The following is a 22809-nucleotide window of genomic DNA, read 5'->3' as shown; positions in this document are numbered from 1 at the left end:
GCCATAGTCATATGTGTTATCAGCACTTATCTATGATGAAGCCTCTTTTTCGGGCATGAGCCAGGCATCAGACTTTTCTGTCTCCCAAATGTAGGGAATACATTTCAGAGCTCCTAGTGGTTCCCTTGAAGCCCCACTAGGCTAGAGGTTAGAGAGTATATCCCTCACCCTATCCTGAAAGAGTGGTGGAGTGGAGACTCAACACAGGGAGCTCTCAAAAAATGTTTTTTAACAATCTCCTTTCCCTTCCATCTCTGCCCTCTCTTTATATCCTCCAGGGCAGGGCCCAAGGGATTCAGAGTCACAGATCAGGTTCTCAGTACCATTTCTTATTCTTTGGGTCTGCCTGACCCTTACATACACGTATGTATATATTTTCTTTCTCTTGCTATTCATTAGCACTGTAGGGGTTATATTCCCTTCTCCAAGCCCACACTAATGCAGACATACTACAAAAATAAGTGCAAAATTTAGTTTTCTAGAGGCAAATTTGGATACGTGCCTGTAGAGCTACTTTTTTTTTTTTTCAAGGTAAGATAAAACTGGATCTGGGGCAAGGGAGAAAGGGATGATTTAGACCTGAGAGAAGAAGAATAGACAAAAGAAGAGTAAACAAATGTGATCCTCAGAGTAGGAGAGAGCAGAAAGATTTTCTACTTTAGTGACCAGGGAGTGGAATGGAAGGGATGATGCATCCAGCTGTCCTTGGCATAGCTGTCCCCCTTGTATTCCCTGAAGACAACCAACAGACCTGGGCACTGTGTCTCTGAACAGAGGAGAGGGAGAGAAGTTGTATACCTTGGTGGATATGAGAATGTGAAGAGAAGATTTTGTCCTCTGACCAAGGTGGAACTCCATGGACGATGTTAGGAATTTTCCTATTAATAAGGGCATTGGTCGAGATCCACCAACTGTTTCATACGTGCACACAAATCTACATGCATTTAGCTTTTGGGAAGGATAGAGAGGGTTTCAGTGATAGGAAAATGAGAACTGGCTGTGGATAATAAAAATATTTATTGTAGGCCTCTACAAACACTGGAGATGATAGGCTTATTATAAAAAGTAATTGAAGTCAACCCTACTTTTTTAAACAACTTACCAATCATTTTATTACTTTGATTTTAACTAAAACAAATGACAAATTTTGAGCACAGTCTTTTCTTAGGGACAGGTCTGAGGGGCTCAGAGAAAACAGAACATTATTGACTCACTCAACACTTATTTATTATGTACACTGAGTATTGTGTCAGGCACTGGCCTAGGTGCACTGGTAAGCATAATCTATAGCTTAGGGTCTCTTGAGGCTAGTTTTCATTCTTCATGGAAATGGTTCTCAAACTTTGGCAATAATTTCAGAATTACTTACAGAGCTTGTTAAAACACAGATTACTGGACTGCATTCCCAGAGATTCTGATTCAGAAGATTTGGACTAGGGACCAAAAATCTGCATTTCTAACAAGTTTTCGTGTGACAGGGACACTGCTGGTCTGGGGATGACTCTTTGAGAACCGTGGACTTATAGATTATCCTGAATTTAATGGAGGAAAATGTGAAAAAAAATTGTTGTTAATGGCAAATTAAGATTTTCTTAAGTGGATAACTCTCTCTCATGACTTTAATGATGGTTAGAATGTATTTTATAGTCATAACAATGGAAAAATAGCATACAGTATGACAAAGCCCAATAAAGAAAGAGTTTTCATCTTACCACTATAGTCTGAGAATTTTTTTAGACCTTAAACCAATTCACTGGAAGAAGTCTAAACAGCATAGAGCCCTAAGTACTAAATAATGCACTGGTCCAAATCAGTGCTAAAGGATTGCCAAGTTGAAATCCAACATGTCATTGTTTTTCTCATGCAGCCCACCACTGCTTCTAATTATAATCAAAATATTCATATATAAATAACTAGATTAAAAGGAGATGCTGCCTATCTTGCAGTTAGGTTTATTTTGATAATATTGAAAACATGATCATTGACATGGTTTAAAAATTCACAGCTTTAGTTTTGTGTGGCCAAATATTTTGATGAAGTTAGAATTTAGTCTAAAAGTCATGGATTGTCAAGAACAATGTAGTTTGTGAGACCAGATTGGAAATTTTATCCCATTTGGAGAGAAATCTGTAGTGCTTTCAGACTTGGCATTAGAATTCTCTTCAACTAACTTCTTTCCTTATCACCCGGGTCTAGCCAGTCCTAAATTCTCTCAAATCTTCCTTGCAGCAGTAGCTCATATTCCCTTCCCTTGTGCTTTTGTGTAGATCTTTACTTCCTCATGAAAATTCTCTAAGCTCATTTCACTTACTCCTGTTTATCACAGTTTGAAACACCTCCCCTATTATAGCTTAGACCAATCCAAACCTTCCCAACATAAATATTTCTCTCTATTTCCCTCCTTCTCCTCTGCCCTTGTAAATATGCAAATCTCTCCCATTCAGAAACAATGTATTTAACCAATCTCCTCTTGTTGAATACTGAATTTGTTAACCAGTGTTTTTATTTGATAGTATATCCTGCTCATTCTTTTTCTCAATGAATATAAGAGCTATTATTGTGGCACATTCATAGATGGGATAAAATCTACCTATTAAAACAATGTTTAAATCTTGACATGGAAAGATGTTTGAAGTATTTTTGAGGAAAAAAATATCCTCACAACTAGAAGGACCCACAACTAAAATATACAACTATATACTGGGGGAACTTGGGGAGAAAAAGCAGAAAGAAAAAAAAAAGGAAGATTGGCAACAGTTGTTTGCTCAGGTGCCAATCTTTAAAAAGACAAAACAAAAATATCTTTATACTAGACAATTTATAGCATATTTCTTTCTTAGCTACAAATAGGTATATGGCAATGGTCCACTCTGGGTGGTTGGATTGGAGTAAGATTTAATTTTAATGTCTACTTGTTTTTGGATGTTTTCTAATAAATGTGTATTATCTGCACAATAAAAGTTATTAAGTACCTAGAAAAATAAAATGAAAATATGCCTACGTGTGAAAGTGATAGCAATTAGGAAGTTGAATTTTTTCTGCTTTTGTATATTAAAAATTTACTTGAAATTCAAATTTAGTATTAAATAGCATTTAATAGTATTAAATAGTATTTACATTTAGTATTAGAGGGTATAAAATTAATGTTTAATTAAAAATTATATTTAGTTTATGTAAATATATGCCAAACCATGTATAATTCCAATAATATCACTTTTCTGTGAAGAAACTTCAGGACTTGCTTTTTCCTGGTAACCAAAGTTCAAACAGCTTAGCCTGTAAATCAAGCTCTCCATAACCTGGGACCTGTAGATTATTGCCTTTCATTGTCCAATACTGCATCTCAACAAGATTTCAATGTTTGATGGAACCCCCGCTCTTTTCTGCTTTACCATTTCCCTAACTCTCCCTGACCTCACCTTTCCACATGTGACACTCACCTTTCCTCCAAGGCTTAGGGCCAAATGCTATCCTCCATGGACCTGGTCTAGTCTAACTGCAGTATCTGAGTGCACTTAGTATTTTGTTTTTCATTTTTAAGGTCTGTTCACGTCTTCCTGTGTAGTATGTATGCACATGTATCAGCTCCTCAACTTTATTTGTTATACCTGCTTTTTGGGGTATGGGGATGTAGTTAAACTACTAAAACTAGTTAAACTAGTAAAATCTAACCTCATGAAACATATCACCAGTCAATTATGGAGAGAAAAACAGATTTGGGTATGAATCCTGCCTTGGCCACTTACTAGCTGTATACATTTATACAAGGTTCTTAACCTCTCTGTGCTTTGATTTCCTTATTTGAAAAAAATTGAGGGAAATGGTATTTAGTATTGCTGAGGAGTCAGTGAGACAAATTATATAAAGAATACATCATTAGTTAAAGTACAGATTATCTGCTACAACATCAAATGCTGTGGTTTAGCTAAAAGGATTGTTTCTCTACCAGGGATCAGTCTTGAGGTGAGCAGCCAGTAGCTGAGGGGGAAGCTCTAACCATTTCAGCACAGGGTTTCCTTTTCCAAGACAGATGCTCCAGTTGTCCCAGACAACAAACAGAGGGAAAGAGGAAGTGAGACCTGCGGTTGTACATATCACTTCCTCTCCCATCCCATTGGCTAACATAGTCCTGTAACCACATTTAGCTACAAAGGAGTCTGAGTAGTCTCAGGTGTGTGCTCTGCTGAAACTCAGGGGGTAGGTCCTATTACTAAAGGGGGAAGGGAAGAATGGGGCCAAATGACACTCATAACAAAATCAGGGTTCTGAGCCTGAAAGATATAGCCCAAACCCAACTGGGATGAATTTTCAAAAGTAAAAGCCTTGTGGGCCGGCCTGGTGGTGTAGTGGTTAAATTTTCATGTTCACCTTCGGCAGCCCAGGGTTCTCTGATTTGGATGCTGTGGTGCTGTGGCAGCATCCCACATAGAAAATAGAGGAAAATTGGCACAGATGTCAGCTGAGCGACAATCTTCCTCAAGCAAAAAGAGAAAGATTGGCAAAGATGTTAGCCAAGGGCCAATCTTCCTCACCAAAAAAACCACAACAGTGCAACCCTTCTATCTATAGTTGTGCTACACATAACTTTTCCTTCAAACTATTAAAACTCCTTAAAGACAGGGAATCTTTCTACATGTCTTAAACTTTTAATGTGTCCCCTCACCTACTTTACTTTCTCCCTCAGTTAAATAAAGAAAAACTGCAACACAAGAGTATTTCATAAATTTCGGTTGTTTAAATATGACTCTCAACATGATATATTTGTATCAAGGTGATGGTAGAAGTCTCTGGCTGGTAGAAAAAGCCTGATTTATCTTTTAGCTAAGTTTTCAGTTCTTTGTAATTAAGATATTCCTTCTGCTTCCACCATTGGGCAGCTGTTGAAAGGGAAATACAGCAATTAGGATAGCCCCACGTCTTTACCATTGGCCCTACAATTTTCTAGAAGTAGTAGCTTTTTGGAATTATGTAATGTCCTTTACCAGTGACAAAATATGGATGTTATTACAGTTCCTTGTGTGACGTGTGCTGTTGTCTTACAGCTCTGAGGGTCATGCAGCACACAATGGTAAATAAAGAAGCATTCTGTTCATTCTTAGATCTTTACATTTTTATTTTAAAACATAAAATTTCATATCGGTTAACACCTACTTTTAAACACAATGATGCATTAATTAAATGCCTTGTCATAACTGTTATAAGCTCTGTTAGAAAAATAAACATCTCACAACAAACTACAGTGTCAGCTCTTTAATAAATACATAAAACAGAAGTTAGTAGTCAATCAGAATTATATGAACAGGTTCATAGTATATTATGTAAAGTTATCATATTCCCCAATTTTCTGTGTCATTTAAGGCGACTTAACTTTATGTATAATTCAAAGCCAGAAATAATAAGAAACTTGTTTAATGAGAATTTGTTTCCTTTTTAGAGCTACTTTGTATTCAAATATTTTAATTTAAAAATATTCTATATTAATTCTTTTTACAAAAACAAGACTTGTTAAATGAAACAAATAAGGTTATATTATTGATAATTTAAAAACATTTCTAAAATTTTTTTATAGAGGTTTAAAAAATTTAAATGAAGTAGCTAGTAAATGCAAAATAGTTTTAAAGTTACGTTAAATATACACAAAATGAATTACTATATTAATATGTGCAAATTTATATTTTCTTATAATTTAGAATTAAAATATTTTATATTCAATATTCTTAATAAAATCTATGTACCATACTTGTCATTGTGTAAAATACTTATCAAAATCACATTTATCCATGGTACAGTGTAAAGTTAGCAAAAGTTCTTTACACGACACACACATTTTCCATCCTTGATGACTGCAGTGTTTTTTTTTTAAACTATTGTTGGATAAGATAATTTTAACTGAAGTAGGTTGTAGAGATTAGAAACCTGATTAATAGAGTTAGTTTACAAAGATAAATTTTATATGGGAAAGTATTCCAGGTAGATAAAGGAGTAGTGTTATTACTCTCAGGTATTTCGTTAACAGCTGCCAAGATAGCTAAACAATTGTTTCATATAATTCAAATAACTTAAATATGCAGTTTTATGACAGTCATTACATGGGCTTGAAGGTAAATTTATCAGAGCCAAGGAAAAAATCAAACAAAAGAACAGAAATGGTAAAGAAGAATTAAAAAAATAGGAGGACTAGAAAGGCAAGTATTTTTCCCACAGCACTGATTGGTTGTATCATATTTTTCTCCTGTCATTGACAGAAGACATACAAGATGCTGCAAAATCTAATTATGATGGTTTCATGTAATATTTTTCCAGTTCATTCTGTGTGAAAATGAGATGATCATATGAAAGTATTCCTTAGAAAGGAATAGAAAGAATAAAAATTTGTTAATGAAACTGGGAGAAACCTAGCATGAAGTATAAACGAGAGGTTGAAAGAGCTTTTACAACCTAAAGGTCTGCAGGATCTGAGCTGAAGTCAGACGGTGAGTCTCCACTTTGAGTTGCATGTGATTCAGTTATACTGAAAATTGGCTTCCTATGTTATCACATATGGGTTCTCAAATATTTATAAGAAAAGGAATGTCCCTATACCCTTGAACATTTAGTTAAAGATGAATTAGTGTAATATTTACTCAAGCACAACCTTAAACACTGCATCTAAGATGCCAACGATTGCAAGATACATCACAATTTCAGAGATATTAAATTGAAAAAGTGGATGTCTTAGAATCAATGATATATAAATATGTATAATCAATTACCCATAATAAATTTGCCATAGAGGAATTATAAAAGAAAAGGGAAGTGATCTGAAAGAACGCTAGTTTCTTTGAAAATATATATCAGTTTAAATTGCATGAAATGGAGTTCTTAAGTTCACTATAGATAAGGATAGTTCTAACTTAAATGTTAAGAGTAAATAGAACAATACAATATGCACATGATTGAACTCTCAAGTAGCTATATTTCACTTGATACTTTTATTAAAATATATAGATCTCAAATCCTTTAAAAGTGAAAAGCTCAAACAGTTGTAAAAATTTAAAATTCTTAGTTTTTAATGAGTCTGTCTTTCTTCAGGTGCATAGAATCAAATGAGTTTTAAAATCATTGAGATGTTTGAAAATGAAGAACTTCATTATATCATTACATTTATTTTTCACAATTAGGATTTTTGAGCTTGAAGTTTTAGGGCAATCTCTTAGGAGAAGTGAGTGGAAAAAAGAGTAAAGAAAGGAAGGAAAAGCCACTGAGTCTCATTTACTATGCCAGGTACCAGGAGGAATATAATTCTATGGAGAAAAATTTTCAGAGTCTATCATAATCATATTTCAGTGTCTCATGGATGCCTGTTGTCATTACATATGAATATCTTCAATGAAGATTAAGTATATATTTTAAAAATACTTGGAATTTATTCTTTAGTGAAGTCTTACATCTGATGTATCCACTAATTTTGAGTTTTAAAAAATTTGTCTCCAGAGAAATCTATTCTGTTTAACTTTAGACTTTTTTAATCTTTATAAACCAAAGCTAAATTGAACATTTAGAACATAGTAAGATTTTTAGTGAATTTTTGAGTCTTGCAGAGAATACCTATGACTTCATAAATATTAATAAATTTCCAAAAAAGATATCAAAATGCTTGTAAATCCATGTACACTGCAGTGTAAAGATGTCCCCAGAGAAATAAAATGCATGGAGTTATATTGTAGTGTATATATGGCACATTTCTAAATCATTACAATACTTTAGGGCACAGAAATACTGTCGTACCAAAAAGTGTTCAAGTTCTTAACTTTGTTAACTATTTAAAATTTCTTTACTTGTGTTTAATATCAGTGAATCTCAAAAGGCTCCTGTGGTCATATTAGTTGAAAATAGGTTCTATTTACATAAATTATTTAATCTAAGAATACCCTGTTCTCCCTTACCTTTTAATTAATTCTAGCTAGTCAAACATTAATTCTCTTCTCACAAGCCATTATACAGGAAAATATCAATTATTCAAGTAAAATATAAGCTCTAAAATGTTTAAGAATTAGACCTTTAAGTAAAAAAAGAAAGAACAAGACATCACAAACATAACTGCAATCATCATCTAGCATTGAACTGCCTATCAGGAAGTTTGTCCCTTGCTAAGATAACAGCCTTGGTCTGTTATCAATTAGTGCAAACTAGTCAGAGTGTAAAAATATAAATCCTTGATTTTTAAGGGTTTCGTTTTATTATGCTCTTTTGGATAATTCATACCACATGGAAATTAGTTTATGAACATTGTAATGTTCACTTTTTAAAATGTCAACATTTTAATGAATGGATATTTTTTACTTTTCCCTTTTGAGGGGCTGTCTACCATTTATTTTCCTTTAAAAAAGGATGCTGTATGTGACAGGCAAGCCAAAAAATATGATTTTTAAATTATCCTTGGTGATTAAAAGTATTTTACACAAGTGAGTCACCATACTGAATTATATTAATGTCCCCAATCTCTCATTTGGGGAAGGAAATACAGTTCAACTTAGCGTCATAATTGCTTCTCTGTAGGGGACGGCTAATGGAGCTGCTGTGTTTGTTGGCTCCAGAACAACTTATTATATGTTTTTAAATCCTCTTTATGGTAGAATATGGAGTGGGGGTTAGTTTTCATTGAAATGCAAATATCTAGTAATTTGATCAACTCAAGTGCTGGAAGACAACAAATCTGAGAAGATAATTATAAAAAGATGTTTTAAATAAATTCCTTTTTTTATCATAGGCAAAGCTCTGTACTGCACACAGGACTGTTGGGCTTCTAGTCAATAAAATCAGACTGAGTATGTCTATAGGGATATGGTAATTGTGAAGAAGTTTCCATTGGGGAAGTTAAATGTTCATGGCCTCTGTAGTATCAAGCTCTTGGGCTGAACACCACACAACTCCAGGGGGCACTGTTCACACAGGCTATGGTATGACTGGGTTTCCCTGAAGTTAGGCCATGCTGAAGTCTCTCGGAAGCTAATTAGCAGGAAAGACTGGAAGCCAATCATGGACATTTCAGTTTGAATTACTCTTTTCTGCTTTGCTTTGTAATTTTCTCATGCCCATATACTTAAGACTTGAGTAAAACACATTTAAAAATACTTGCCAATTGAACATTTTAAAGATTTAAGAGGTAGCATGATATTGTGCAATGAACACTGACCTGGTAAGAAGATAGAAGTTCTCTTCAAATGCTGCCGCTTAATCACTTGGGTGGTTTTTGAGAAATCATTTAAACTTTCTGAGCCTCGGTTCCCTGACTGACTAAAAGGGTGAATTAGCTTATTTCTAAGATATTGTCTATCTTCCTCCAATTGTATACTTTTAGAATTCTGGTGAGTGGAGTTGAGGTGATTCAGGGAAAGAACGTCCTTAGGCTTTATTGAAGGGCAAAAATAATATAGCTTTTAATGTAAGAAATGCTAATATCAGCTTGGAGTAAATATCTAAGAAAAATCATTAAAAACTGTGGCACTTTGTTTGAGGCAGAGTTTCTAAATATCTTGTGAATTTCAACCTGATGATTAGATAAATGAAGTGGTGAAGAATCTATCCAGTTTACCAGATAAGAAGATATAAAACTCTACATCTGCAAACAACGAAGCTGTTCAGATTTTGATGTTACTTTACAGTGTCCCTTATTAAATATTCAGCTTTTAAAGCCAGTATTCTAATAAAGTGACATTGTATTATCAGGTTTTTATGGCAGTAGTAACTTAGCACTTATTTAATCCAGTCATCTATGACATATATAAACTTATCCTGTAAGAAAGAAAACCAAAATATAAAGGCAAAGAGGAGAGAATGTTGGAATTAGTATCCATCTTGTAAAAAGAAGAAAACATAAACACACATGCATCAAACTACACAGTTTCAAAAGCAATATCCCTCAAGATTAACATTTTATCTGTTCACCTCTTGAATGAGTGAAACACTAGCCATTATTCGTTTAGCTGTTCTTGTCTGTTCACTGCCAATTGTTTAAGTGTTTGGCAACATTAGTATAACTGCATTATTATTTTTTTCATCCAAATGTTCAGTGCAGGGTTTATTATACCCTTGTAGTGACACAATGCCGAAACTATCTCACAGCCTTGTCTCTCTCTGGGAAGCATAGGAATAGTAGGTACCTGTAAAGTGTAATCAGTGCTCTTCAGATGATCTACATTCTATGCTGATCTAAATAAGTTATATATTACAGTAAAGTGCTACAATGACACTAGTCTCAAACAGTAGTAAGACACATTTTTCTCTGAAAAATTCAGCAGCGATATGAGTCACATGGTGATGAGGATGCTTGTCAGTCTTCATTTGAGTGGACAACCAGCAATCAGCATGATCTGGAACAATTTGTCTCCTCCTGTGACTTCTAAAATTATAATTTTTAGGAGCAATACTAAAAGTTCAGTTTCCTATAAAGTACTTTTTATCTTTTAAAAGTTGCACCTGAACGTTTCATGAGCATTTAATTTGCTGATATCCATTTTTATTTCTTCAGGTTTCTCACGTCGGTAAGTTACTGCTCTTGTGCAAACACTTTGCAGAATCAACTTGTCCTTGATGGAGAAGAAATATTACCATCAATAAGGGCCTACATATTGGAAGTAGACAATGACATATTGATAGTAATTCTTTTTTAGAATTCACTGACCTTTTTTGAGGCTGACACTCTGTAATCTGCTGAGGACTTAATTTTATTACTATTCCATTGTAGTATCACCTGTCTAATGATAAGGACTTTAAGCAACCCAATCAAGAATGTAACTATGAAGATGATGAAAAATATTCTCAAGTAGCTTGGGCTAGAGAAACATTCTGCAATGAAGCAAACAAATAAATGGATTTAAAAACTGAAATGAGTAAATCAAAGAATTCTAACAAGTAAACAACGTTCACTATCTCATTGAATAGGACCAGAGATATCTGCAAATCTACGTTTTCAAAACAGAGGACTGCCATTACTGTTGACTCTAAAAATAAACTCTCTAATTTTTATTACACGTTTATTACTAAAATATTTTCAACAGAAAACTCTCCTTTGGAGAATAGCCACAATTAAGGTATTCAATAAAATGATTTCTTTGCAGCTCAATTCTTTAATTGTATTAACTGGAATGTGTCCAAATCCCTTAGCCAAGTATAATTTTATCAATGACAGAGAGAGGGACTGTTTGTGATGCATGCTGTTGATCTCTAAGTGGAAGATAGGATTTAAAAAATTATTTAACAGCTCTGCATATTAGCATATGTTTCTCTTATTATGCTTGCTCTTCGTTTGTTGCACATCAGTAATGGAAAATAAAGTAAACATCTGCAGAAGCTAAAATCACTACTACTTTAATAGACAAATAAATATTTCCTTTGAAATGGCAGTACAAGTTTTCGTTATTGTTACACATAGCTTCTCCAGGGAACAAGAGTGTCCAATTCGGGACAGTATGCAAATCTCTTTCCTCAATTTTTATTAATTTATTTTTCACTTGTCTGTTAACCAAATCTATCCTATTTTGCTTTAAAAAATTCCACTGTGTATTTTTTCAAGAACAAATAATTACTAGCTAGAAAAGGAAATACTGTGTTAAGAGAGGAGGCATTCTAGATCTCTGTTTTAGCTCCAGACCTTTGGCAAATTCTAGCTGGAAAGTCTACAGGCTCTGTGGCTGCCAGAGGTATTACCCTAATCCAAGAGGAACATGGTTGCACAATATGTAAATATTCCACAGAACCCACCAGCTTCCCCAGACTCACAAAATTACCTTCTGGCCTAAAGGTGCATGTTTTCTGCCCATTCTCCAGACTTTGGGGGCTTCACCTAAATGTCTGAAGGTCTCCCTGAGAGGGCCTTTCAGGAGGAGATCTGCCAAGGCTTAGAAGAGCGATCACATAATCATGGGTGATTTATGTCTGAATTCCCAGGGATGACCAAGCATGCTCTTGAATAAGCCAAGAACTCAGTAACAAGGGCAAGGGCTCCTCTCCAAATGGGAAGACTTAGAGCCCAGTTTTCTTTTGGTCAGTCATAAGGTTCCTTGAAAGAAAGACTAAAGGGAGGCTGGAATACTGCTAATTGGAATAGAAGCACCAAACGCTAGTGCAGGTCTCCCTTTGTTACAGGTCTCACACACAGAGAGAATCCAAGATGCTCTAGTCAAAGGTGGCGCCCTTGGGGTCTTCCACGGCAACCTTCAAGTTCATCACATGCACGCCTTTCCTTCTGACAGACTGTCATTTCCCTTGGCTGACTTAGAACTACTCAATCAGCTAAGGCAGATCCTCAAAGGGGGAGCATGGCTTGGTCCCACTTACTGGCTTCTTGCCCAGTAGGAGCTTAGCCAGGAAGACCAAAAGAACACCCTTTAAGTGTGATTGAGTGGATAGATAATAGAGGTGGCTAACAAATGCCCTTTCCCTCTCCTTGCACAATAGTTGGGAAGGGCAGGGGAGCCCCCTAGCTACTGATACATTTTAGAAATATTTCTAATGGGTTAGGGTAGAGGACATTTTCAGGGCTCAAATCTGTGTGCATTACTTTTAAATGTCATTTTGGATAGCCAAACATTTAGCCCTGGCCATGAATCTTTTCTGAGTTTAGGTCAAGCAAGCTGCGAGCTTTAAGGGGAATACTTTTTGTAACCATGCTTAGGTCAGAGTAGGTTTGTTTACTTAACATAATAAATGACATGCTGACAGTAAGGGCTCTATTTATTAGAAAAGGCACTTGGCTTTCTGGAGTGATTTCTGCAGCCCCAGCTGGCAGCACATGGGCTCTTTTCAGAGCCAAATTCATTATGGGCTAAGAACAGTGTGGATGAGAGGGAAGAAGGAAACAAAACTCTGGAGAAAGTTATTCTGTGCGATCTCTCTAAGAGCTAGAATTATTCTTACAAGTTGGAGGAGAGACTGAAAATAATAGCAGCAGTAGGCATGTCTTCAGTGAAGACATAATTTCAAGCTTCACTTCTAATTCACGTGTCGTTTAACAGCTTTATCTGAGCAAAGAGGGGTGCTGGCTTTTGGGTTCTAACGAACTTTTGTGTAAAAATGATCTTTGGGTACAGCTCTCACATGTTTCTCTCATGTTTATGTCATATTTTAATTTACATGCTTCTTTCATGTTCACTGGCTCATTTAATTTCACACAATTCTTTGAGGTTGGTATTACCTCCATTTTACAGATGAGGAAACAGGCTTAGAGAAATTTTGTAAGAGAGCTGATATTTCTTAGCTACTGGTGTGAAAGGGCATGCCTTAAGCCAAGGTCTTCAGACTAAAAGTGCCATACCTTTATTACAATTCACCCCTAAATTATGTTTATATCAGAATGAAAAGTACCAGGAAAGAATGGCCCTTTTGAAGTTATGTATTTTGCAAAAGCAGATCATTGCTACTCAGAATTTTTTGTCTTTACCTGAAGCTTGAAAGTCAACAATGGTTTGACATGAGGACGGTTATAACTGGAAGAAAGTTTGGGTTATAAAGGATAATTATGGCTCCTCAGATCTTGTCTCTAAGGGTGAAAGGGACTCTAAACAGGAAATTCTTACTCTTGGCTCACTGAGGCCTCTCTAGAAAATCTGTGGTGTGCTTCTACAGAGGTACACAGCATGGAAATTTAGCTGTGTAGTTAAGATGGGAGATCTAACAAGTCAGCCAAAGCATGGCGAATATACTCAGCTGGTTTTATAGAGTACCATCTCTGGGAGATTGAAAACACTGAAGCAGTTAGTCCTTTCTTTAGGATGGTTGATTCTGGGCGCTTTGGGGGAACAAGAGTCTCCACAGATACTCTTCAGTGCTTTGATTATTAAGCTTTGGTTTACCTGATGTTTGGTCTACATAATGCTGTTCCATGAGAGCACATGAGGTTTTACACCGATCAAGTATAGCTTGAGACAGATTGTGAGGGTGAAGGCATTGCACACAATTCCTGTAAGGGGAAACAAAAGTGAAGACATTGAATCTTTAAAAAGGCTGGAGACAGGCCTGGTGGCACAGCGGTTAAGTGTGCACGTTCCACTTCAGCGGCCAGGGGTTCACTGGTTCCGATCCTGGGTGCGGACATGGCATCTCTTGGCAAAGCCGTGGTAGGTGTCCCACATAAAAAGTAGAGGAAGATGGGCACGGATGTTAGCTCAGGGCCAGTCTTCCTCAGAAAAAAAAGGAGGATTGGCAGCAGTTAGCTCAGGGCTAATCTTCCTCAAAAATAAATAAATAAATAAATAAATAAATAGGCTGTAGCCTGCAGTATTTTCTGCAAGAAATAAAATACCGAAATAGAGTACTACTTTAAGACAGCAGCTTTGTAAAACTGGGAAAGAAAGCTATGACATTTATTTGTAATCTTGGCTCAATTTAGTGCCATGACAAAGTTACATTCGAACCATTTAAAATATTTTAATAATGTATAAAATCAAAATAATGATTTTTCTGTATTGAGAAGAAAATGCCTAGAAAATGAATAAAATACTCTCACTACAAAAAAAAATATGCATAGATGGTTTAAAAGATGAATATTATGATACTACCAGAAAACTTTGGCAATGACTACACAGTTCAAATTTAGTTGGGTTCATTAGAAGTAACTCCATCGTTATGTTTAACTGCTGTGTTTCCAAGTGAGTTACATAAATTACTATGCATAATTTAAACAATTTTACTTGAGCTACCAATCTGAGAAAATGATGTCTTAAAAAATTTGAATAAAACAAATTGGAAGGCACAGTGATGTTTAGAGTAGTGGTCTTTGAGCAGGACTCAAATTGTTATTAGAAAATTAATTATTGGCACAAAACAATAATGCCACCTTCATTTAACTCATCACTTTTCATTTAGCTATCATTTATTTCTAGAGTGCTTTATAGCCACTATAATTCTTTATCTTTAAAATAATAAAAATAAAACAATAATAACAATTAATGTTTATTCTATGATGACTGTGCCCCAAGAACAAAAGTTTAGGTTTTTTTTTTTATATGAATCATCTAATTTGATTCTTTCACAGAACTATAGCAAGGTATTATTATTATTATCCTCGCTTTCGATATTAGGAAACTGAGGCACAGAGAACTTCAACCACTTGCCCTAAACTAAACAGCTAATTAACAGTAAGCTGGGAAGCAGGCAGCCCCTAAATCATCACGTCATACACCTTAAACTTACACAAGGTTATATGTCAATTATATCTCAATAAAGCTGGGGAAAAAACCCCACAATGAACCCTTATGCACACTGAATATTATTCTTTAAAAAAACTCAAATCCTATTTCAAAAAAGCTAAGGCTTTAGCTTTTTATCTAGTGAAAGCCTAGACAAATTCTGATGCTTCCACAGCTTTCTAGTGGCCAAAGATTAGAATCTAAGTCTTCTAATTCCCACATTCCCCATTCAGTTCTTTTTTAGTGTGATGATAGCAATTTATCTGGCGGAGAAGATCCAACAACTTCTAAGAATAAGGAAGGCAGAATAAAAAAGGAAGGACATAGCTATAACAAAGGACCGCTTTATGTATTTTTGGAGTCAGAGAACACATACCAGTTTTCATTGCAGGCTGTGTGACATGTGGGGCAGTGTTCACAGAAGCGGCCGATGCTCTTGGGATCGGTGCACTCACACTTGCCACATACACATGTGCCTCTTCCACTACATACTTGGCCCTTTGGGTTGACACAGTGCTGGGCTGATGCTGATGGGCACTGGCACCGATCCCCTTCCCAGCCACTGAAGCACTGGCATCTGCCCGCTTCACACTCTCCGTGCCCTGCAACAAAGACACTCCAGGACCTAAATTATTGGGGCCACCAACTTTGTGAAGTGTTCCCAAACATGAATTCCCCTCCTATCTCCATGGAAACACACTGACAGTCAAAGTGAGTAGAAACAGCATCATTTTCTACTTGTCTGACATACACAATTCCAGGCCTTAGGAGCATCTCCTATCAAAGTTGTTCTATTATAGATCATCTCCCAGTGCTAATCTATTGTGCTGACAGTTGGGAAGTCTGCCCTGCTGCAGTTGCCGCCCTACTACTTGAAGGTCACTGTACATTCAGTTTTAAATTAAAAGTACACAATTATAAAGAAGCTATAAGGCTGAAGTAATGTTAATTGTCTGACTTGAAATCTGAAAAGCAGGGGTCTTTGATTAACAGCTTCCATAATTTATTCTTAGTCTCTTGTTACTGCTAAGGGCCTGGCATAACTTTGAAGGTCTGTGAGGCAGACCCTTCTAGTGCTTCAGTTCTGTTAGTTCCATGTTTAAAGATAAGATCCCCGGGAAAGTTGAACTAGTCCTTTCACGTCTTCAGCACATTATTTAACAGTAGTGGGGCATGTCCTAAATTATGGTGTGAGCTGTGTGTTGGGATTGGGGGCATTTATGCAGACAAATAAGTTGAGGAAAAACACTGTTTATGTGTAATTAAATGGATTTTAGATTGCAGGAAGTCTCCAAAATTTAATATGCTTATGAGGGGGTACATTTTACAGGGTTATATAGTGTTTCTCAAGCTCATTTGGACACAGACCTCCCCTTCCCTCCCCACCCCACCCTTCCTTCCTTTCCTCAATTCCTGACTTCTTCCCTCCCTCCCTTTATTGTGGAGTACCTTACAGGGTAACTGTTCCATAGAGTCTACTGTTGGATTAGCTTAGTTTGCTAAGTGAAAAACTAATGAGGTCCAGGCCAAACAAATGCCGGCCAGACGTCATTCCCGGTATGTAGGCTGCACGCCTAATCCTAGCCGGCTGATCTGTGAACATGTGTTTTTATTCTCAAAGGAGACTAGTGAAGAAAATGCTTGTCAGCCTACAGTTTGCACTTATAACTTACACATAAATAATTCAAAGCAGATTCTTAACTGCCTGTGGGTCAGTAGTACCACAGTGACATAGAAGGGTCAGTACATTGATTTTTGATTTTTTACTATAAGCAAAGACTGGGATTCTTAATGTATTTCAGACTTCTTTGAGAGGTTGACAGCTGTGGGAAATGATCTCAGAATTATTTTTCTTCCCTATCCCAAACAGGATTAGGTCTAAAAAATTAGCAGATAATTGCTGGTTTGTTCTAAAGTCATCTATAATTTGTTCTATCCATGATACCTGGTACACCTGAATAAATGTTTAGAATATAAAATATTCTGTATATATAATAAAATAAAAAAGGCAATTTTCCATCACATATTTATATGATATAGGGCAAATTTTTAGTTTATACAAGAATAGAAAATTTATTTTGTATAGGTTTGTTACTTTCTATATGCTTATGACAATGAGATATTTCAGTTCATCAGTAATTTAATATTTGCTTACCAAAGTGTAAACACTAAAAAAGTGTTTTAACAATAAGTGGATTTAGCACACTGTCATATAAAAGATAATTCATTTAAAAACAATTATTTTGTGTTTTCAAATGTTGCATAGATTTTCTGGAATCTAACCTCTAGGTGGCAATAAACTAAATTAGCTAAAAAATACTTTTGATATTTTATTTTAAATTATTTCATTTTTAAGTTTGGTCTGCATGTAGCTTCTGGAATTAATCTTTTCAATTACTTATGAAACCAGTATTTTCTTGAAGAATGCTGTCTTTGACAATTCCGTTGCTGGCATTGTTCTAAAAATAAACTGGAGATGTTTAAATTGCTACAGATTTACAATACCCTCTATAATAATGCATTAAGAATTTTCCAAAGAATGAAAAGTATATTTTTATAGCTCACTATCTGAGCAAACTGGAGGGAGTGACCACTGATGAGAATGGATCAGATCATTCTAGAAGAACACCCCGATTATAGAAAACTTGTCAGACATCATCAGTAATTTCCTTTTCTGGTATATATCTTTACAAGGTCAAGGCATACTAGAGAATAACAATTAACTTTTGGTTTTTATTTTTAAGTATTTCCTGTACAAAATAATTTAAAATATAAATATCAGAATCATGTGTTATAAGTCTGTTGCCATGCTCTAATTTCACAGACTTTGAAATTTTAAATATTAAATCTAGATTCAGGGTTGGTAATTATAAAGATGTGATTTAAAGATACTTTAACATATATGGTAGTTTAATAATGACTAGTAAAAACTTCATGTATATATTTATACTCACCCGCACACAGATTTCCCTGGTGGTATGGACAAGAAAAGTCATCCTTTTCACAGTATTTTCCATACACTTTTCCAAGCTTAATTTTGTGACATAAACATTTCCCACAAATACAGACTCCTCGACCGCTGCAAACAGGTTGATCCTTGTGTGACTTGCAACTCTCAGAAGGAAATTGATCTTCATCAAAGTGACATTTATTCTCATCACACTGGAAACACTTGGCATCTAGAAAAGTTTCATCTACACACTTCCTTTTAGATCCTCTGCTGTCATCACACTGACAGCTGCAGTTTCTGTGTATATGAATTTTAGTGGTTTCATTGAAACCAATAGGTTTGATTATTGCATAGCTTTTTCCTTCTGTGACATCACATTTTTTCATTGTAACTGTTACATTGAAAAGAACCTTAATTTGAGAGAGAAAGAAAATATATTCATATGTCTTGATTATTTTTATTACCAGTATTATATCTGTTAATTATATTTTGAATCAATAATATACTCTTATAGAAATTAATATTTATAAATTACATATGCACTCTCTTTCATACATAGACATAACATCCTTTTAAAGTTTCATTTGTTTCCTAATTAATGAGCTAGAGAGTTAAAAGGATGCAATGACTGCTGCTTGCCTACATTGTACCATTAAGTGGACATGGGTTTAAGCCTATTTGAAATGTCTACTCCAATTCTGATGATTAATTTATGTCTTCAATTGATTTCTTCACAAACTTAAGAGAGAATAGACCATTTTTTGGACTCAGCCCTTAAAATATGGGGTTACTGAATATTTTGCATTAGTGATAGACCAAATAAACTAAAGGTTTAAAACCCTGAGATGAGATGTTCAAATGAGCAATTTTTATTTTGTTCTTATTTTCTAGGGGCCCAAGTAAAATTTCAGAATTAAATTTTAGTTTATACATGGTGTTGGAAGAAAACATGAGGCTTTCTCTCATGTTACTCAATGGAAAAAGATTTAGGACTCTGACTCTTGGATCTCAAGATCTCAATACAAGGTCACATGTTTGTCTCCGTGAAGATGTTAGCCCAGAGCTAAGGATCTGGGCTGGCAGGAATTGGTTTCCCTCATGAAACAACAGAATTCCTTTCTCCTGCCAAATTTTTCCTTTTTCTCTATTTTTTTCTTTTTGCACAACACAATTGGTTTGTGTCTTTATATTTGTTAACACACCTTACGATCTTCAGGTACTTTGGAAATAAAAAGGTTAATGCTTTTTCCATGTTAGACTGAGATCCATTACAATTTGAAAATAATTTGTGCCAGGGTTTTTGGTTGGAATGGGGATATCTAAATCTCTATCGATCTATAGAGAGATTCATATAGATATATAGAGAGAGAGATGGAGATATATATATATGGAATATATATATTCTATTCTATTCATGTATTCCATTCATAAACTATTAATAGACATATTCTTAGAATGTGTCTATTCATAACATATCTATCCATATATATCTGTTCATATATATATATATGAATCTCTGTCTATATAGATATATATCTCCATCCCAACCAAAAAGCTTTGCACAAATACATATACATACACACACATACACAAACACACATACACACAATGATATGAAAGATCTAAATTCAGGCTTATATATTATATATATGCATTAGGAATTAAAATCAGTGTCATAATGTTAAAATCAATACAGCTGGTGGTGTACTTGAAATGTTTTTTGTCTTTAAGAATGTTAAGGATTAACAGATGTACAGAATAATGTGGTCACTACCAATATTAATAGTAGAGCAACACTTTGGATTTATGTAATTCAGAGGTCATATGACTCTTCCTGAGAGTCAAACTATTTATACTACTTGGTTGAAAGTGAGGGGAAAGAAGAGATGTGGATAAAGAGAAAGAAAAAAAATGTAAGAAGTAAGAAAAGCGATTCTGCCAAGACCAATTTTGATAGGAAAAACTTCCAAGAGGGTAAGCCTTTCTCTGAAAGTAACTTAGTGCTATCTTTTGCTAGCACCAAGTTTTCTCTATATTTAATGGAAATCAAATAGGTATTTTGTTAACTGCTATATTATGTCTTTTGAACAAAATCTAAGGAGTGATTATGGAGGAGCCTACAGAATTAGAAACTAGCAATAATTAATTTCAAATAAAAGCTTGTTGGAGCAACTATACTACCTGCAGAAATTCTAAACTTCCCAAGAAGGAAAAACTATTCTAACTAAACAGAAAGAAAGAGTCTCTTTTATTCAGTCTTAGAATCTTAGGACCTTTTATCGCTTTCAATAGCTCTTCTTCTTCTTCCTCCCTATAGCATGACATTGAAATAATAATTACATCATAGAACCTTAGAGATAGAAGGAAGAGGGATTAGAAATATTCGAGTCCAAGTTATTCATTTAAAAATGAGGCAACTGATGCATCAAGAGGTAAGTGACTCACTGAAAATCACTTCATCCAACAAGAATTCCCTTTCAAAGCATATTTCTGTGTGTTTACTTTCTATTGTGCCGATCCTGGGAGAATCCCTATCTTCTCTGGTCCTATTTCCTGACACTGCTATAATCTGGGCCTCTCTTTTCCATATTTCATCCTTTTTAGTTAAATGTTGACCCTTCTTTTTTATTGTTCTTAACACATTTCCTTACCTCCTCCTAGATCATTGTGAGTGTATTGGGACGATCACAAAGTGAAAGATTTTGGAATTGTTAGTTTTATCAACTGCTCCATCACTTCCATTCTATTCTGTGGCTTATTACCTTCAATTTCACATTTACTTTGAGAATTTTCAGATTTGAAACCAAAAAGAAAGTATCATCATCATAAGTATAGACACTACTTGTTTGATGAGATGCGATTTCCTAATATATATTCTGTGACGCCTAAGTTTAAAGTTATTATTAAGTATTTAATGTAATATATATCTATTTATTTTAACTTGAGAGTTTGAGAGAACAGTCAATGGAGATAAAAACAAGTAGGGACTTTGCAAAGAGACAATAAAAATTACATCGAAGTGTAAACAAGATCATTGGAGTCAGTAGCAAGTAAAGTTTTTCAGAATGGTTTAATTTTCTGTGGGAAAGCATGCTGAAGAACTTAGTTTATGTTAAATGGGAAAAACGCACACCCACATACCTCGTCATTGCTTGTCACATTTCCACATCCGTCTGTGCCTGGCTTTCTGGTCCCATCTGGGCAGATGGCAGTAATGTTAAAATAGATGCCTTTTGCCTGGTTTTCCACCTGAACTTTCACTTCTGAAATGAGTTTCTACAGAGACATCATTTTTTAATTGTATACGATAGCAGTTTCAAATGTAAGCAACTAAACAGAGTCAGGCTTATTAAACCATTCTAGATTTAATTTTTAACTAAATCAAAGGGTCTGTTTATAAAAAGTATCAATAAGAACGGTGTTTCCACATAATGACCCAATTATATTTGAAATACATAAGAAATACTGAAGGACTGGACTACCTGCATTTAAATTGCTCTATTTTTTCGCATATTTCTATGACTATGGTTTTGATCACTTCAAAGCTATTTCTCACTTAGCCTGTGTTACAAAAATAATCATTTTTAATCCAATAATATTTATATTTTGTGATGAAATTTAAATAAAACATTGAGAACACATATATCATCACAGAAGGTAAATCTTAGCTAAAAATCTGAAACATCCTTCTGACATTTACAGCTGTTAAAGAAATGTTTCAGTTTCAAACACTTTAGACTATCACAAAAGCTAAAATGCCTTATTGATACAGAATTGAAACGTAAATTTTTGGGAGGCCATGTCTATATTGTAGGCATAAGAATTACTTGCCAGATATGGATCTGTCAATTCTCAAAGAATGGCCTAGGATTTTTGCCAAGTCCCTGGGGTTCACTTGTATCAATCAAATTTGTTCCAATGCTTAATGCTAAAATGGGGCCCTTTGCTAAGCAGAAAACGATGCACTCATTTATTCACTCATTTATACAATCATTCAAAAAGCATCTATGTAATGTCTATCATGTATCATGCATGGACTAATCTTTTCCATCACAATCTCTGAGTTCCAAAAGTTTTGGCTACATTAAAGATATACTGTAGATCTGTCTGTATTTTATCTCATAAAACTAAGAGTCTACCACAGACAAAACTCCTTAATTTATACTTGTAAACAAAAGGAAAGGGAAAAGATGAAGTATGTACCTAAGGAAAGAGAGTGAATAGCAGGGTATAGAGAAAAAAAATAATTTCTAATGGCTTATAATTCTTTAAGTGAGTAATTTCTCTTCTTCAACTGTATTATTGATAAAGAGAGTTGTGCTTACTGATTAATAACTGATCATGGTATTATGGTAGTAAATCTTTAGAACAAGATACTTCCTCAAATTAGTAAATTTTATTTGGATTAGGTAAGACTATGTCAGCCACATGTTTTATCTCCCAGAGAGCTCCTTCCTTATTTTCATTATTCTTGGGAACAAACTACAGATGGGAATGAATTGTACCCGCATTTGATTTTTATTGATAAGAAGTCCCTCCAGTCATAATATTCTTTTTTAACAGTGAGAAAGAAATATAATTAAAGATGCTCTTCCTAACATTCATCCAACATAGTTTTCAGACAGAACAATTCCTTGGCAAAAAAAAAAAAAAACTCACAAGATTTATTTTCCTTTTAAAAGAAGAAAGTTT

At 34.7% G+C, this 22809-nt stretch overlaps 1 protein-coding gene across 1 annotated transcript in view; it reads right to left on the bottom strand.

The window, feature by feature from the left end:
- Positions 1-5088: 5088 nt before the first annotated feature.
- Positions 5089-22809, bottom strand: part of ITGB8 (integrin subunit beta 8) — an 80076-nt gene continuing 62355 nt past the window's right edge. The window contains exons 9-14 of the mRNA XM_008533494.2: positions 21259-21393; positions 18122-18527; positions 15544-15769; positions 13833-13939; positions 10664-10827; positions 5089-10568 (exon numbers count right to left, since the gene is read on the bottom strand). Of these exons, the coding sequence (XP_008531716.1) occupies positions 10446-10568; positions 10664-10827; positions 13833-13939; positions 15544-15769; positions 18122-18527; positions 21259-21393 (1161 nt within the window). The 3' untranslated portion in view covers positions 5089-10445. The remainder of the gene's footprint in view (positions 10569-10663; positions 10828-13832; positions 13940-15543; positions 15770-18121; positions 18528-21258; positions 21394-22809) is intronic.

This window comes from Equus przewalskii, chromosome 4 (genome assembly GCF_037783145.1).
Source record: "Equus przewalskii isolate Varuska chromosome 4, EquPr2, whole genome shotgun sequence".
Classification (NCBI taxonomy): domain Eukaryota; kingdom Metazoa; phylum Chordata; class Mammalia; order Perissodactyla; family Equidae; genus Equus; species Equus przewalskii.
This window is presented reverse-complemented; position numbering and strand designations above follow the sequence as displayed.